The sequence below is a fragment of the Camellia sinensis genome, chromosome 10, assembly GCF_055761805.1.
Source record: "Camellia sinensis isolate YWXY chromosome 10, ASM5576180v1, whole genome shotgun sequence".
Taxonomy (NCBI): domain Eukaryota; kingdom Viridiplantae; phylum Streptophyta; class Magnoliopsida; order Ericales; family Theaceae; genus Camellia; species Camellia sinensis.
The window spans coordinates 132,302,069-132,318,928 of record NC_138970.1 but is presented as its reverse complement, the minus strand read 5'-3'; the positions used below and the strand labels follow the sequence as shown (position 1 = coordinate 132,318,928).

Genomic DNA, 16,860 nt, shown 5'->3' with positions numbered 1-16,860 from the left:
TTGTCGCTAAAAATAATTTTTGTGTGACAACTTTTTATATATGTCGCTAAAAATTAATAATTAGTGACTTCTTTTTTGTCATAATTTTTATAAATTATTAATAAAACTTACAATTCGCGAGTTTTTTTATTACAAATTTTGCCTATAAAACTTATTAGACAATAAATCCACTTATTAAGACTTACACGTAAATACTCCAAACAAAAACACTCACATGAACAAGAAAAATATTAAAGCAGAATTAATCAGGAAACCAACCACAAAAGCTCTTGCAAGTAGCAACACATGATTTTGTGTTTAATTTTTATAATTGATTGTACGTAGCGCTAGCAACGGTCAATTCTAAAAATATAAATTATTATCCTCTTATAAATAATTACAACATAAAATATTTACAAATGATCTCACCGCCCCCCCCCCCCCCCCCAAGTCTCACATAGCATATCATAGTTTGGAAGGGCTTTAATTATGTTGTCACACAAATCCATCAATATGGCCACTTCTGAAGAAGAATGAAGACGGTTACAACTTGACCACCACATAACTAATGATGATGGATCAATTTTCGTGAACAAATGAACAAAAATAAAATAAATGAAAATAACCCAATGCTCGAGACTCCTGCTAAAGTAGATTTGGAAAGGAACAAATGATCAAATTTATTCTGAATATATATATATATATATATATAAACTGAACTGACCTAAACCATATGAATTATTGAAATCAGCTATTCATGAAATTCAAAATTCATTGCATGACTGCAATAGCACTGTTCCAGCATCCTCTCAATTTATTCAAGGAGACTCCTCAACTTTCCTTTTTCTAACTAATATTCTCCTCTATATCAGTTATTGTCCAGTTCGATTTTGGTTGATCCCCAACAAATGCATAGAGTAGGACTCCAAAGCTACTCATGCATAGAGAATTTTTTGGCACAGGCTCGGGTTTTGGATTGGATACTCAACAGGAGTTATACACACATGTGGATCCATTTGCCAATGACAACCCAAATTTAAAACCGAAAGACTCTGGAAATGCCAACAAAACCAAGTAGTTGTGTTGCATAGGCAGTCTGGACAATGGAAAGCCAGGTAAGACAACTACTATGATCTCTAAATTAACAGTCAGTTACAATCAAAATACTGAAAGTAACTTTACAACACCTCTATGAAAGTTCTAGAAGCAAGAAGATGCTGTTTTGCAGGAGAAAAAAAAAGAAAAAGAAAGAAAAGAAAACAACACCTTTAAACTAGGGAAAACGCCAACAGTAGCATAATAAATGATATGCCGATGCTCCATATGCAACCTTTAAACTAGGGAAAACGCCAACAGTAGCATAAGAATGCCCCTCCACTGAAATTTCGTCACCAACATTAGAACATCTGCTCCATATAATTCTGCTAGAGAAGAAAAAAGAAAAAAGAGAGAATTGTCAGAAAGCAGATTATAACTAAGCTATACAAATCCTCAACCACAAACACCATTTAAATGCAAACGTTCAAGGTTAACGGAAATTGGAAAGACAACTCCACACTTTTCGTGCTGACTAGAAGTTCAAACTTGTACATAAATTTGACGGCACATGCTGCAATGACTTGTAAAGGAAAACAAAGATGAGAAAAAGGTTTATAAATTAAAAAACATGTATAAATTTGATGCTGCCTAGCCACAATTACTTGCAAAGAAAAAGAGATGAGAGAAAGGTATAAAATTTTAAGACATGTATAAATTTGATATTACATGCCGCAATGACTTGTAAAGAATAATTAATGAAATTTTCGTGATGTCGATACGGATGTCGTTTTGCCAATTGAATAGGATTGATTAATTTATCACACAATTATAAATAGCAAGCATAAAGTAAAGCGATCACACACGCAACAAAACGTGGAAACCCCAACGGTAAAAACCATGGGAACATAGCCGAATCCATGCGCCTTAGGTGTTGAATCCACCAGCTTGCGGGTGTACTTCTTGTACTAACCGAATCCATTATCTCTTTCTTCAATCGATGATTGAGTATCGATCCCACGATACCTTTGGAATCCACCATGAACTGAACACGATCCACTAAAGCCTTGGAATCCACCAAAGCTCTCACAAACTCATGAAATAATGATATATAGAAAGCTTAGAAAATAATCACTAATACGCCCATGGGTTCCGTATTTATAGATGAGACAATCCTTGAAGTCCAAAATTTATTCTGGCTCAAACGAGGAAATCAGAACCATGCAGAACAATTACAAGTTACAACACTCTGTCAAGCAGATAAAAAGAATCTCAAATCAGCATGCTTCATTTCAAGCAGATAAAAACAATCATCAAACCGTGAGAAGCCTGCTCGAGCTGGTATACATAGCCACTCAAGTGGCCAATCACAATTTGTGCATTTAAAGCTTGGAGTTCACAAATAAAATGCATGATCAGCAAATTGTCCCCCAAATAGCCAAACAATTCCATTTTATTTGTAATAACGTGAACATGATTAATGAAAGGTGAAAATGTCAAATAGACCCTTTCTTTTTTTCATTTTTCTTGCTATTTTACATCCCCAATCCAATTATATATTGTTTATATATATATATATATATATTTTGATAAATAAAAGCAATTTTATTGAGAGCAACATCAAGCTGATGCATCAAGCTAATGCAAAAGAATACAAAGAAGAACCCCAATATGGGGGGAAACCCCCTAACCAATCAAGTCATCCAAAAAATCTTTAAAAATGAACACATCTGGATCCACCCTTCCCTCAACCCAACTGCACAAAACTATTAACAGCTGATTCTCTAATCAAGAATTATACATTGCATATATTACATACATACATATACATTATATACATATACATACTACTGCTGGTAGAGAGGGAGGGTGGTCGTAGTGGATTTAGTAGAGAGAGAAAGGGTGGTGATGGTGGGCTTTTGTAGAAAAAGAAAGGGTGGTGTTGGTGGGCTTTTGTAGAGAGAAAAATGGGTGAGGTGGATTTTGGTAGAAAGAGATGTGATAGGGTGGTAATGGTGGTGGGGATGGTGGGTGGCAGCAGAAGGTGATGGCAGGTTGATAATGGAAGAGAAAAAATGTGAAGAAAGAAAAAAATAATGTATAGGGTTCTAAAGATCATTTTGCTACTGTCAATTGATATAAAAATAAAATAAAAACTCTATGAGTTTCCATTAATATGCATTAACCATGCCAAAAGAACAACAATGATAAGATCGCAATTATTATCCCCATACAAAACAAAACATATCACAGGTCTGGCTTCCTACAAATGAAACAAGATATTGTTTAAATGAAGATTAGACAAAAACAGAAAAACAAGAAAGAAATGAGAAAGGTAAAAAATACATGAAAAATGGGAGGAAAAAAAGAATGGAAGGAAAAGACTACAACTCTACATTGCAACACAAGCGAATGGAAAAACAAAGCTAAGATGGCATACTGCAATGTTCCTTTATGAGGGTTCCAGCCTATGTCACATGGACTATTCTACATGTATAAAGTACCCATGTTGAACACTCTGACACCTAGATAAGGGCATGACATAAATGCTCAACACGTATGAATATTTACATAGCAAGCATATTTAGTAATTCAAATTTATCATGAAAACCTATTAATATAACCCAGTATTATGCATGAAATGCTCTATGAAACCTTGTGAACACCATTTTAACCTAAAAATTAAAATAGGTATATTAAGAAATCCTTGGTCATGGGAATTAGATGAATCGGCCATGTAGACACATACCTACACTCGACACCGGTACCCAACCATGTAATATAGGTTCCAGCCTTGGAAATCATCAACCCATGAATGCAAGAAAGTTGTTACCTCAGGGGCACAAAATATAATAGTATCATCTGCATAAAGTGAGACCAGTAAAGATCCATCAGGTTGTCCCATGTCAAAGCATACAAGGAAGCCCCTACACCTTTTTCTCAATCATTCTGTTGAAAACTTCTGTATCTAAGATGAAAGGCAGAGGAGACAAAAGGATCTCCCAAATGCAATCCCCTAGACGTATGAAAAAAAGCCAGTTGGAGAGCCATTAACTAAGACCAACAACCTAACTGTGTCGAGATACAATACCGAATCCAGCCTCTCTACTAATCCCCAAACCCCAACATATACCAGTCTTGATGCTAGAATTGTCCTTTTATCACCACCAACACAACAACCAAAATCTACCTTTCTAAGACTTAGACACCACCATAAGCAACACAACTTTTAGGCAAGTAGCAAGAACTTTTGTCAAAATTCTCTATCCCTTCCAATTATGCTCAAAGGACTAAAGTTTCTAATATCCTCCCTCCTCCTCCCCCTTCCCTCTTCTTGCAAATTGAGGAAGAAAGCATTAAGTCTCTATTTTCCGTTGTTTGGTTGGTTAAAAAAAGTAACCAATATTTTTTAAGTAAAATATTTTTCATCAAAGGACAAAAAACAAATTACATATTAAAAACCCGTAAGTCATTTTGTATATCTCACTCTATGTTTTGGAAACCCCAAAATGGTGAAGGTTTCTCTTGCTCAACCCTTCAAAAGACCTGAAAAGAGTGAGGGCGGAGAGATGGTGAAACATTGAATCGTTGTTTCATCAGCTCTTGTTTGAGGAGTCATCGGCGAATCACCAATGATTGTTTTCCGACTACATCGCGCTTCATCGTGTTTTCTATTGATCTAGGGTTCATAGTCTATCTCACTATTTTATTTTGTTTGAAGCAAATACAGAGCATATGGTCATGAATCGTGACATTGGTTAATCTCATATTCAGATCGAAACTCTTTCAAGGCCTCACTGATTTCTTAATCTAATATTCAAATTTGAGTGCTCTCTCTTGCACATGTATATTTATACAAACATACATAGTTGATTTGAGGAATTGATATGAACTGGGTTTTGAGTATGTTGTTTTGTGGTTTTTGTTGCTTGTGTTTAATTAAGTTAGGATTAACTATTTGTACGGCTCTGTATTAGGTTCTAGGAGTTTTAGGCATGTTTGTCTTGTACATGCATATAACTTACATCTTGATCAAATGTTTCCAGTTTGTGTCATATACTGTTTTGTAGATGTGATGATAGTTTTGACTATTTTGATATTTTCTTCTGTGTTTTCCCCTCATATAATTGATACTGCCAATTAATGTTTGTATGTCCCAGAAAGCTGGCATTTGACTGTATTGTATTTGGTCACCAAGTAAGTATTGTTAGTTTATTATTCATAGATGGTTTACTCCTCTTCAATAATCCAGTATCTAGAAGTCTGCTCATTTGAGTGAATCATCGATGATGTTTTTAGGCTAGGACCCAATATTGCTTGTTGCCTTAACATTCCTTATTCCCAGATTCTAGTGTCCACAATTACTTTGTTAAGCTTCAGTCTCTTAAAATTTGAAACTAGTCATGACCACTATATTCTTGTTGGTCAATTCATGTTTGGCTTAAGACATGATCTATAAGAACCTAGAGGACGCCTATGGAGATGCTATAGAAGTTGAGCCTTATTTGGCAGTAGAAGATCAACTTAATAATTGTCTGAGGTAACCAATTATGCAGTACCTAACATTGAATCATCACCTATGGTGACACTTGAAGAACAGCCCATTGGTTTTGTGTCCTTGCCTGCTATTCCGGATCTGCTTGATTTTAGTATGGACAATCCCCCCAATCCATTCACTCTGTTACTTTATCCGATTACATGCTTGAAGTTGGTAGCACTTTAGCCGATATTCTAAATTCTCTTAAACATCAGGGCTTGCATGTGACTTTGGTGCAACCCATGTCTAATTCATTCACATATTTGATGTTGACATCTAAAGGGTGTATAGTTGTCATTCTTGAATATAGACCACATGCATATTTTATTGACTCTTTTTTTACTTTAAATATTGGCTCAATATTTCATATGGAGAATATGATACTACTTGATCAAGGAACCTTGCAGCCTATTGTTTTGTTTGATGGTGTTTCTCCAAGAATTGTTGATGCTTGTCCACTACCTTTTATGTAATTGCTTCTTGTCAGTCCTCTGTTGGATTTCTTATGATGGATGCCATCAAGGGTCAAAATGTTGTATTCAGGCATAAGCTTCATTTCCTGGATGACTTCTCTTAAGACTCTCCGAAGAGTTTTTCGCAGCTGAGGAGAAATGATGCCAATAGAAAAGGCATTGGATGAGAAAGGATTTGGAGATTTTCAGAAAGATAAGGATTTTAGAAATTGTTACATTATTATAATATTACTTGAGATTTCACTAGTCTTATTTTATTTTGGAAATTCTTATTTAGGATTTTTAATTATTGCCATGTTTCATTTTGGAAACTCATTAACTAGCGTTTTCTGGGTTGCCTATAAATAAGCCATTATGTAGTAGAGTTTTTTTAGCATTTGATGATGAAATTAAATTGAGAGAATTTCTTTGTTTTTTGGGGTTATGGTTTATTTTATTTGATTGGATCATTCCTTTTCCGTTGTATTATTTGTATTCTCGGGCCATCCTACATCAAATGCATATCTCATTCTTTTATAGCCATTGCCATGCAACCAGCAATTTTGGTTTGGTGGAAACAACTAACCCTACACAAATAACAAAATTTCCATTTGTTTCATTGAAACAACCGTAAAGTTCCATTTTCTAAGAGACGCAAATGAAACATTAGTGGAATAATGAAATTCTAGTGTTTCCATCAAAACATAGAAAAACACACCAAAACAAAATGCAATATGCTGAAATAATAAGTTTTGACGAAATGAATTTAGAATTTTTTATAAATGCTTTTATAATTTGTTTTCAAGAAGTATATATATATATATTTATGTAAGATTGCATTTTACTATATTAATAAATATTAGAAAATGCTAGTGTTAGAAAATGGGTATAAAGTGTACTGTAATGTGTGGAAAATGTATAAAAATATGTATTTTGGGATATGTGAAAGTGTATTGGGAATTTGGGATTATAAATATTTTTGCATTTTGCGTTCCTTACTGACAACCCTTAGGGCTGTCATTAGCAGGACCCAAAAATATTATAATTAGTAACATAGTAATGTGAGAATAATATGTAAATATATTAGATTGATTGTGTGAATATTAAATTGATTGTAGAATATAGGTTTATTCTTATTTTCTTTTTTAGATTAGGTCTATATAACTTGGTTGTACTCTTTGTATTATGGACACAATTGAATATACAAAATTCGTTCAGAAAACTTACATGGTATAAGAGCTACACCATTACTGATCTTGTGGTGGCTAGGGTTTTGCACAAACTGATTCTTTCTCTGGTTCATCTGGTTTGGTCAAATCTGGTTCGAAGTTCCCCTTTGTTTGACGATTCATCTGGTTCGTAGTCTTCCCTCTATTTGGTGACTGGTCTTACTTCGCGACTGGGTCTCACTCACAACTGGTTCTCTCTCGTCTTTGATTCGTGGTTCAGCGTGAGTCATCTCTAGCTCATCTATCTATATCGTTGGATGTAGACTCTTGGTTCTCTAGTTCGTGAAGACCTTTTGGTTCTCTGAAGCTGTCTTTAGACAGCTGTTGCAAGTCATCCAACCTGAAACTATGACTCATCTGGTTCGTGGCTCATCTCCTCTGCTTCACATCTCAATCTCCGACTCTATCTTCTGTCGATGACCCTTCAACTGGTGCGTGCGACACAGTTTAAGGGCTCTTTTCGGTTCGAAGAGTTGTGTGAGGGATCTCTCTCTCTCTCTCTCTCCCTCTCTGTGGTTCGCCAGGTCGCCAGGTCGATCTCTCTCTCTCTCTCTATGCCTATGTTCGTGACTCCTGGTTCTTTCGCACGGTTGATCTCTCTATCGTCCTTCGTAACTGGTTTGATCTTTACATTTAATTTGTGGATTATTACGTTTTGAACCCATCATTCTTCTGGTTATTACACTATGGTCATTTTGTTCTAGTGTATTACAGTTTGACCCCTCAAATTTTGGTTATTACACTTAAACCCCTAGTTCGGCTATTTTGCTTTATTTTAGGTTTATTACACTTAAACTCCCTCGGTTTTTTTTGTTTGGTTATTATAATGTCTCTGACTTCAGATGAGTGTGCCTTCTGCCATCAAAGGAGCCATTGGAAGTATCACTGTCCCAAGAAGGAACGTCTGCCTACCTCATCTCTTCAGCATTCTCAGAACTAGTTATGTGCTCCTCTTGCCGCTTATACTGCATCTGCTCCGGCTCTTGATCCTGACTTGGCTTCCTTGAGTGCTCAGATTAGTCAACTTCAGCATATACTGTCTACTTCCTAGCCATCCCCGTCTACCTCCGTTGTTTCTGCTCTTCATTTAAGTTTTCTTAGTTCTTCTTCAAGTATCTCTTCGTCTGTTTGGCTTTTTAACTCTGGTGTCTCTCATCATACGACGCATCATCTCTTCTTACTTCAGAATTGTACTCCCCCTCCCTTTCCTATTACTGTTAATGTTGCTAATATATCGGGTATATCTATTACATTTGTTGGGTTTGTCCTACCGTTTGCTATGTCTGTTGTCTCTATTCCATCTATTATATATGTTCCTCAGTTATCTGTCAGTTTATTATCTATCAGTCAACTTGATGCCTCCGGTTTTGATTTTATCTTTTCTTCTTCTATCTGTTTTGTGCAGGATCGAATGTCTAAGCAGCAAAATGGGACCGGCCGTAGAGTTGGAGAACTCTATGTAGTGGAGAGCTTGCCTATGACTATTTCTCCGACTGCTTGTTTCTCTTTTCAGTTAGATTATCTATCAAGTCCTTTCTATTTATGGCATTCTAGATTAGGGCATTTGTTTGCTAATCACTTATGGCCTTTGGCTCAAAGGTATATTGGGTAAAAATTTTCCTAGTCAAATTACCGAATGTCAGGAGTGTAAACTTGTCAAAATGACAACCTTACCTTTTTATAAAAGTACTTCTATATCTAATACACCGTTTTTTTTAGTTCATACTGATGTCTGGGGTCCTTATCCTGTTCTCACTAAAGGGGGTTCTGCATGCTATGTGTCATTTGTTGATGACTGCACCCGTTACACTTGGGTTTATCTTATAACTCATAAATCTGACTTCTACCAAATATACCGTACTTTTCAGTCTATGGTCACTAGACAGATTGGGTCTACTATTACATTACGGTCTGACTTGGGTGGTGAATATTTTAAAATTGAGTTCTGAGTATTTGGCCAATTTAGGTACTATTTACCAAACTTATTGTACTGATGCACCTGCCCAAAATGGTCAAGCTGAGAGTAAACAGCATTATCTCCTTGAGACAATTAGGTCTCTCCTCTCTGTCTCCGTTCTGGCCCCTTTTTGGGGTGAAGCAGTTCTTACTGCTACTTTTCTTCTAAATCGTACGCCTACTCCTCTACTCTCTAGTCGTTCTCCTTATGAGATTTTGTTCTCCCAACTTCTCAATTACTCCTTTCTGCATGCTTTTGGATCTGCTTGTTTTGTCCTTCTTCCCCATAAAAGATAAGGCCAAACTTACTGTCCAATCTATTCTGTATGTCTTTTTGGACTACAGTCTTACCCAAAAAGGCTATCGTTGTTATGGCTCTGTTTCTTGTCACCTTTATGTCTCACGCCATGTTGCCTTTCTCGAACATCTGTCTTACTTTCAGCTTCTTCCTATCATTGCTTTGGTTTCCAAAGATGATTTGATTCATATTAATCCATTTCTTTCTGAGGTCCCTCTGGATGAGTACATCCCCATTGTTTCCCATACACTTGTTCCCTCTACCACCCCACTTGCTGAGCCTTTCTCCACTAACCCCCATGAGTCTGTTTCCTCGTTTCCTCCTCATTTTCCTCCCCCTCAGGCTCCATCTTCGTCTCCTCCTCTGTTAGTCTATTCTCGTCGAAAGGCTCTCCCTCCACCAATTGTCTCTGCCCAGTTGTCGATCCTCCTGCCTCCGACGACTCTGATCTTGCCAATCGTAAGCATCCCCTTCGCATCCATAAATGGGTAGTCAAACTTGGTTTTGCTAAAATATGTTTTTCTCCTTCATATTGCACCTTTTTGTCTACTATTTACTATTTTTCAGAACCCTAGTCTTACAAGGCAGCCTATCAAGATCCTAATTGGGTTCAAGTTATGGAGGATGAGTTGTCTGCTTTGCAGAAGACTACTACTGGGAAGCTAGTCTCGTTGCCTGCTAGCAAAAATCTGGTTCATTGCAAATGGGTCTATAAAGTCAAGACTCACTCTAATGGTTCTCTTGAGCACTACAAAACTCGCCTGATTGCCAAAGGTTTCTCACAGGAGTATGGTATTGATTATGAACAAACCTTTGCCCCTATTGCCAAGATGACTATTGTCCATACTTCGATTTCTGTTGCTGCTTTTTGTCATTGGCCTCTCTATCAAATGGATGTTAAGAATGCTTTTCTTAATGGCCATCTCACTAAGGAGGTTTATATGCGTCCTCTCCCTGACCTTCCTCTTTCCTTTGGACAGGTTTGTCGTCTTCAGCATGCTCTGTATAGTTTGAAGCAATCCCCTCGTGCTTTGTATGATCGCTTTCAGGACGCTATCACTCAGCTTAGGTTTCATCCTTGTACCCAAGATTCTACTTTATTTCTCCTTCACACTTCTACTAGCTTTGTTGCATTATTACTGTATGTGCATGATGTGATCACCACTAGTTCTGACTCTTCTGCTATCTCTGAGGTCAAGCAACATCTCTTCAGCACCTTCAAAATGAAGAATTTGGACTCATTGCAATATTTTCTTGGTAGTGAGGTAGCTTTTTCTCCCAATGGTTACTTTCTGTCTCAGGCCAAGTATGCAAATGAGGTTATTCATTACACCAATCTTACTGACACTAAGATTTTTGATACCCCTATTGAGCTTAATGTGAAGCTTAACACTACTGATAGTGTTCCTTTGAATGATCCCACTTTATATCGAGAGCTTGTTGGTTACTTAGTCTATCTAGCTATCACTCGTCCTAATCTTGCCTATACTATTCATATGGTTAGCCAATTCATTTATGCTCTTCATTTTACACATTAAGCTACTTTGGTTCACGTTCTTCGCAATCTCTAGGGTACTATATTTTAGGACTTACTATTGTCCTCCATTTTCTCTTTGGATTTGGTGGCCTATGTTAATTCTGATTGGGCTGGTGATGTTACTGATCGCAAGTCTACTTTTGGCTTCTGCATGTTTCTTGGTGATTAAGAAACAGACCATTATTGCACGTTCCATTGTCAAGGTTGAGTATCGTGTGATGACTCATGCCACTGCTGAGATTGTTTGGCTTCGTTGTCTCTTATCTGATTTTGGTGTACCTCAGTCTTCTCCGATTTCCCTTTACTGCAACAATCGCAGTCTACGTTACACAGACTCGGGTGCGGGTGCGGGTGCATATCTGGGGGTTAGGCATTTCAAAACTAAAAATTAAGGATACGTGGATATGGATCAAAATGTGGATATGGGTACGGGGATACGTTAAATAGTTATTTTTAAAATATATTTATTATATAAAGATGAGTTAAATAGTTATTTTTTACACATGTTTGTTATTTTTTATCATATGTATTATTTTTATTGATAATTTTTTTAATAATTTATTTTTTTATTTTTAATTGACATATATAGTATAAGTAAAAAAATTATAATAAATAAGGGATAATAAATTCTGTTAAAAAATAAAAAAGAAATAACAAATAAAAATTATATTAGGCATTAAATAAATTATATTATATATGATCAAATAAATGATTTTTTTATTTTAGGCATAAAAATTATATAATATATATATTATATGATAAATTATATTATATAAAACAAATTATATTAAAACAGAGAGAGAGAAAGAGAGAGAACAGAAACCAGATCGAGATAGATGAAGAGAAAGAGAAGCATAGAGACAGACGAGATTGAGAGTGAGAGAAGAGAGAGACAATCGAGATCGACAATGAGAATAAAGTGACGAAGACGATCGAAACCCTGAGAGGCGAAGACGATCAAGATCAACAGTGACAGAGGAGAGTGACGAATCGAAGCCCTAATCTCAGCTCTAATTGAAGCCTCGTAGTTATGTCACCATATCCACTTTCTCCGTCCATATCCCAGCCGAATTCCGCACCCGTACCTGTGTCATTACTTCACAAATCTGGCGAGTCCGTGTAACGTAAATCGTAGTGCTATTCAGATTGCCCATAACACTGTCTTTCATAAGCAGATTAAGCACATTGAGATTGATTATCATTTTGTTCGTTAGCATCTATGGTCTTGCTCCATCTTGCTTCCTTTCGTCTCTTAGGCACTTCAGCTTGCTGACTTTTTTACCAAGACTCACTTCACTGCTCGTTTTTAGTTTCTTCTCAATGTTTTCTGCTAAAACACCTAGAGTTTGAGCGGGAGTGTAAGAATAATATGTAAATATATTAGATTAATTATGTGAATATTAGATTGATTGTAGAATATAAGTCTATTCTTATTTTCTTTTTTAGATTAGGTCTATATAACTTAGTTGTACTCTTTGTATTATGGACAACTGAATATACAGAATTCGTTCAGAAAACTTACAAGTAACACTAATATTACTATTGTCTACGTATATTTTAAATTTTATTTTGTTGGGATTCTACACACTTCAAAATCATCTACTCGTGTTTAATAAAATTGAGTTATTTGACAATAATTAACAATTTTTTGTTCACAAAAACTTTGATTTTTAAAAAATTTACACTCATTCTTTTATATGTAAGGTACATAGATCCAACCATGCCACGTGGCACCACCACGTCACCCTTTGAATGGTTGTTCCTATAAGACTCTAGCACAATATGTACATGTCCAAGATGGCATGTGACCCAATCGAGTGCCAACACTTGGACAACCAAAGTCACCACCCACAAGCCACATCCAAAGATCTCATACTTCTACACACCCAGAACTTTAAGCTCGCTCAATGTGCTTGGCTCGCCAACAGCTCTCATTGAGCATGCTTTGATCTAACAATCCCCAAGATTGAAGCTCATTACACACCTATGTTACACGAACTCTTCAAAATAAATCAAATACTCATATCAAACACTCAACACTTGGATAAGGGTATGGAATACATTTCGGATATTTTTCATCGACCACTTCTTATATATATTTGTATTTAACAAATTAATATATGTACATATTGTTGTATAATTGCAATATATATCTTTTTGACATTGTATGTTACATATAATACTATTTTATCTTACATAATAAATTAAAAATATAAAAATATGACCTTTTTTTGCCGAGTTCACTTACCCTTAAATTTAAAATTTGATGAATTCAACCTCTAGACACACACCCGCACCCAACACCTATATCCAAGTCCATGTAACATAACTACTCACAATACCTAAGCTAAGAGTACCTCACTTGAGACCACTAGAGGACTTGCGGATCGAAGGCTACAGTTGAAGGGTTCGTCTAAGTACTCACCAAGCTTACCATCAATGACAAGACGAGCTCATACTAGACTTCGAGAGAGAGGCCCTTTGTCTAAGACATGTGAATACCTCAACAGTCATACCATAACTTACCTCTGAGCCATTCTGACACAACAAATGGGGACGTATCATACATACCACTTGTTTACATCACATACGATATGTCCCTCAAGGCCTCAATCAGGTTGCGGAGGATCAAAGTTCCCCCCATTTTGCTTAACAAGGATGTTCAGCCACCTATCATCAGCTCAGTTGGCTTTCCCTAGCTTGCCACCCTACATAAAAGAGGGCTCATATGCAAATCGATACACTAAACTTCCTCTTCTTTTTTTTTTTTATGACTGAGTGTCTGGGTCAGCTTACGCACAACTCAACTAATTCCAAGACTCACGCAAAGCGCCCCCTCTATGTGGATCGGGCAAATCTTGGGTAGAGCCTGCGAACGTGACCCCAAGAAGCAGATTGCTCCAAATAAGAGTTGAACTTGAGACCTAGAGAGAGCACACCCCTAGGTCCCAAGTTGCACCCACTAGACCAACCCCTTGGGGTTGATACACTAAACTTCCTTTTGCTCATGTCCAACATAAACCTCTCCATTGCCACCCTCTCTCTATGCTAAGGCTGCCTTGGATCTCTCCTCTCCCACCTTTAGTGGTCTCCAACCCATCTCAATGTCTGCCATTTTCCCAATTCACCTCCCACAATCACAATGTGACATATAAATTTCAATATGTTTAATTAATCAATTGTTAGGCTTTTATATGTTTAGTTTAGATAGGTTCCAAATTACGTTTCCAAACAATTCAATGTATTTTCAGATTCTTTTGTCCCTTGAAAATTTGAAATGCTTCATATACATTTTCAAAATGTCTTTGTTTTCACATTAATCAAAGCAACACATTGAAATAAAATTTTGATCCATGGCCATGCAGTATTCCAATTCAGCAATTCAGTGCATGGCAAGTACGGGTGCAGAGAAGTGAAGGGCCAAATGCGCAAGTCCCCATCCCCTTCAATAGGTTCAATTCACTATTAATCAGTGATGTATGTTCAGGATTTTGCATAACAAAACTTTTCTATACACAACATCCCTCACTCCAACTCACTAAATTAGAGGGGAGATTGTAAGAAACTTAGAATGAGCACAAGACGGTCTCATTCCTCTGTTCTATGTAATCGTAGAATATCTTGTTTCTACTTTACTCCAGATGTTATCTATCTTCCGAAAATTTAACGTACTAATCCAATAAAATACCCCTTCGAAATTTGTAAATTTGAATCCAGGTACAAAAGCTCACCTTAACTAGAAAAGATATAAACCCAATGAATGTCAAGCATGGTTACTCCACCTAAGATAAAGACTTAGCCACTACATTGTCAATAAGAATCAATACAGTTCACATATAAATCAAGATGAATACAACCATACAAGACCCTTCACTGGAGATTGTGCCAAGAGCACCAACCAATTAACCGATTTTCAAACCTTTTGGTAGAAAGAATTGCAAGTTGGTAAAAGAAAATAATAATAAAAATGAAAGACAAATTATTCCTCCCAACCCACCCAACCCAACCCAACCCAAAAAAAAAAAAACAAAAAAACAAAAAAGATGTGAATATAAAAGTACCAGTGTCAATCCATGGATAGATCATCTTCATCTAAATTCTCAGGCTGCAGAGGTCCCTTAAAACCATTTTTATTATCACCAAGAAGCTCACGGGCTGCTTTCTCAAGAAATTCCTGGGTAGCAGTACGGACAGATTGTTGCCCGGATGACTGACATTTTCGCTTCTTGTGGACACTTCTCTCCACATACTTAATCTTCGGGCCCTCTCCTCTACTGATATCCCTCATACTTTGCCTCTGCTCTGCAAAAATAAAAATCTTTCAAACAAGATCAAAACATAAAGAAAGTCATTGCCACTGCACTGACAAGAAATTGTTTGATCAGCTACCTGAAGTAAGATCGGGCAATGAATGCTCAATAAAACGTGTTGCTGCCTGGTGATTCAAGGTAGTCGAAGGTCTTAGCGGCGCTTCACGGACAAATAGAGAATTTGTAATCGATGATAGGAAAATTATAACTACCAACCAAACTTATAAATCAAAGTAACAATAAGCCAATTAAAAAATTATGAATGAAATTGAATTTCAAATAAACGTACAAATGCCATAAACCTAAAATTCTTCATTTCAAATGATGTGGCCTATTTGTACTTTGATATATAACTAGATGGCTAACTATTGCCCAGATGATTCCAAAAATGTCATTGCCAATGCCATGTCATTGAATATACAAATTCAAGGTAAGGACCACATGTTGCTAAGAAGATGCAAGAAATAAAATGTTGCAGCCTAGATTTTTCATTGGCTAAAATCTAAGGGGTCCAAGCAAACGGTCCTAGAACCACTTTACTATTGTGGGTTTAGTCTAAGAAAATTTTGGAAAATAAAAATTATATCATAAACCAGATTCAAATTTTCGTTTCTTTTTTTTTTTCTTTTTTCCTTTTGTAAAAAGGTTTCTATAAGCCAACCATATTAAGGGAAGGAAGAGTACCTTTACTCAAATCAATGAACCGTTGTAGTTTTTCTTGATACAACCTTAATCTCTCCTACATATACAGAAAACATAAAGTAAAAGCCCTTGAATTAATTGATCAAATTCAAAAAAAAAAAAAAAAAGAGGCATAAATTTAAACAATACACAGCAGGCCAAATTTTCTGAACAAATCAAGGAAAGAGGGAAACTTTTATCAAACCCTCAATTAATAGAAACCCATTTGATTAAAGGCAAAAATTTTAAAAAGAAAAGAAAAGAAAAGAATAAGAAAAGAAAAGAACAGATAGGAAAAACATACAAGCTCTGATTTCACAGGGTGGTCATCTGGGCAAACACCACTGCACCTCAATTTCACTGAAACCAAGTCCAATTCAAATTTTAAGAAAATAAAGAAAAAAATGAAATTAAAACCAAGAATAGAAACAGAAAAAATGGAGTAACGGAGAGGACGAATTTACAGGTGAAGAGAGTTGTAGTGGCCTTGGCGAGCAAGAGGAGAGACTGAGCACGTTGTAAAGGAAGCATTTCAGAGAGAACTTGAGGGTCGCAGAGAGACAAGAAGTCGACGAAATGGGTTCTGAATTCTTCCATGTTACAAGATATTCTCTTCACTACCTCTATTACTGATTCTGGGACTAGTATATTGTCACTCCCCCCTCCCTCCATTGCCCTCACCTCACTCCAGGTTTAGATATCTCTATCCCCTTTCTCTCTCTCTCTCTCAAATTAAGGGTTTTGAACCAGAGATGTTTCACTAGGGTTTTTATACGATCGTGAGGACGTATAAGTTCTATCAGCCTTTGTCAGCGGGCTTAGTCCCAACCTAATAGGTATAGAATA

General features: G+C 36.3%; 1 protein-coding gene across 4 annotated transcripts; it reads right to left on the bottom strand.

Moving 5' to 3' along the window:
* Nucleotides 1–1,095: 1,095 nt before the first annotated feature.
* On the bottom strand, nucleotides 1,096–16,855 carry LOC114271158 (uncharacterized). Of its 4 annotated transcripts, none has more exons than XR_003632257.2 (7): nucleotides 16,479–16,854; nucleotides 16,319–16,374; nucleotides 16,018–16,072; nucleotides 15,413–15,493; nucleotides 15,085–15,325; nucleotides 1,310–1,403; nucleotides 1,096–1,245 (listed from the first exon to the last, which is right to left on the bottom strand). XR_003632257.2 is itself a non-coding variant. In XM_028212768.2 (6 exons), the coding sequence occupies exons 1-5, from the start codon at nucleotides 16,684–16,686 to the stop codon at nucleotides 15,090–15,092; spliced, it is 636 nt and encodes a 211-aa protein (XP_028068569.2). In that variant the 5' UTR covers nucleotides 16,687–16,855; the 3' UTR covers nucleotides 1,096–1,400; nucleotides 15,085–15,089. The 4 variants fall into 4 exon arrangements, 2 of the variants coding, with proteins under 2 accessions (XP_028068569.2, XP_028068570.2); XR_003632256.2 differs by having other exon boundaries at nucleotides 1,310–1,400; XM_028212768.2 differs by having other exon boundaries at nucleotides 1,096–1,400; nucleotides 16,479–16,855.
* Between the last annotated feature and the right edge of the window lie 5 nt (nucleotides 16,856–16,860).

Excerpts from the sequence above, each read along its gene's own strand:
- LOC114271158 (XM_028212768.2), bottom strand. The coding sequence starts at position 16,686 with ATGGAGGGAGGGGGGAGTGACAATATACTAGTCCCAGAATCAGTAATA. Across the intron at positions 16,073-16,318 it reads ACCCTGTGAAATCAGAGCTT|GAGAGATTAAGGTTGTATCA; the intron begins GTATGTTTTTCC and ends CTGTATATGTAG. Across the intron at positions 15,326-15,412 it reads ATTGCCCGATCTTACTTCAG|AGCAGAGGCAAAGTATGAGG; the intron begins GTAGCTGATCAA and ends TTATTTTTGCAG.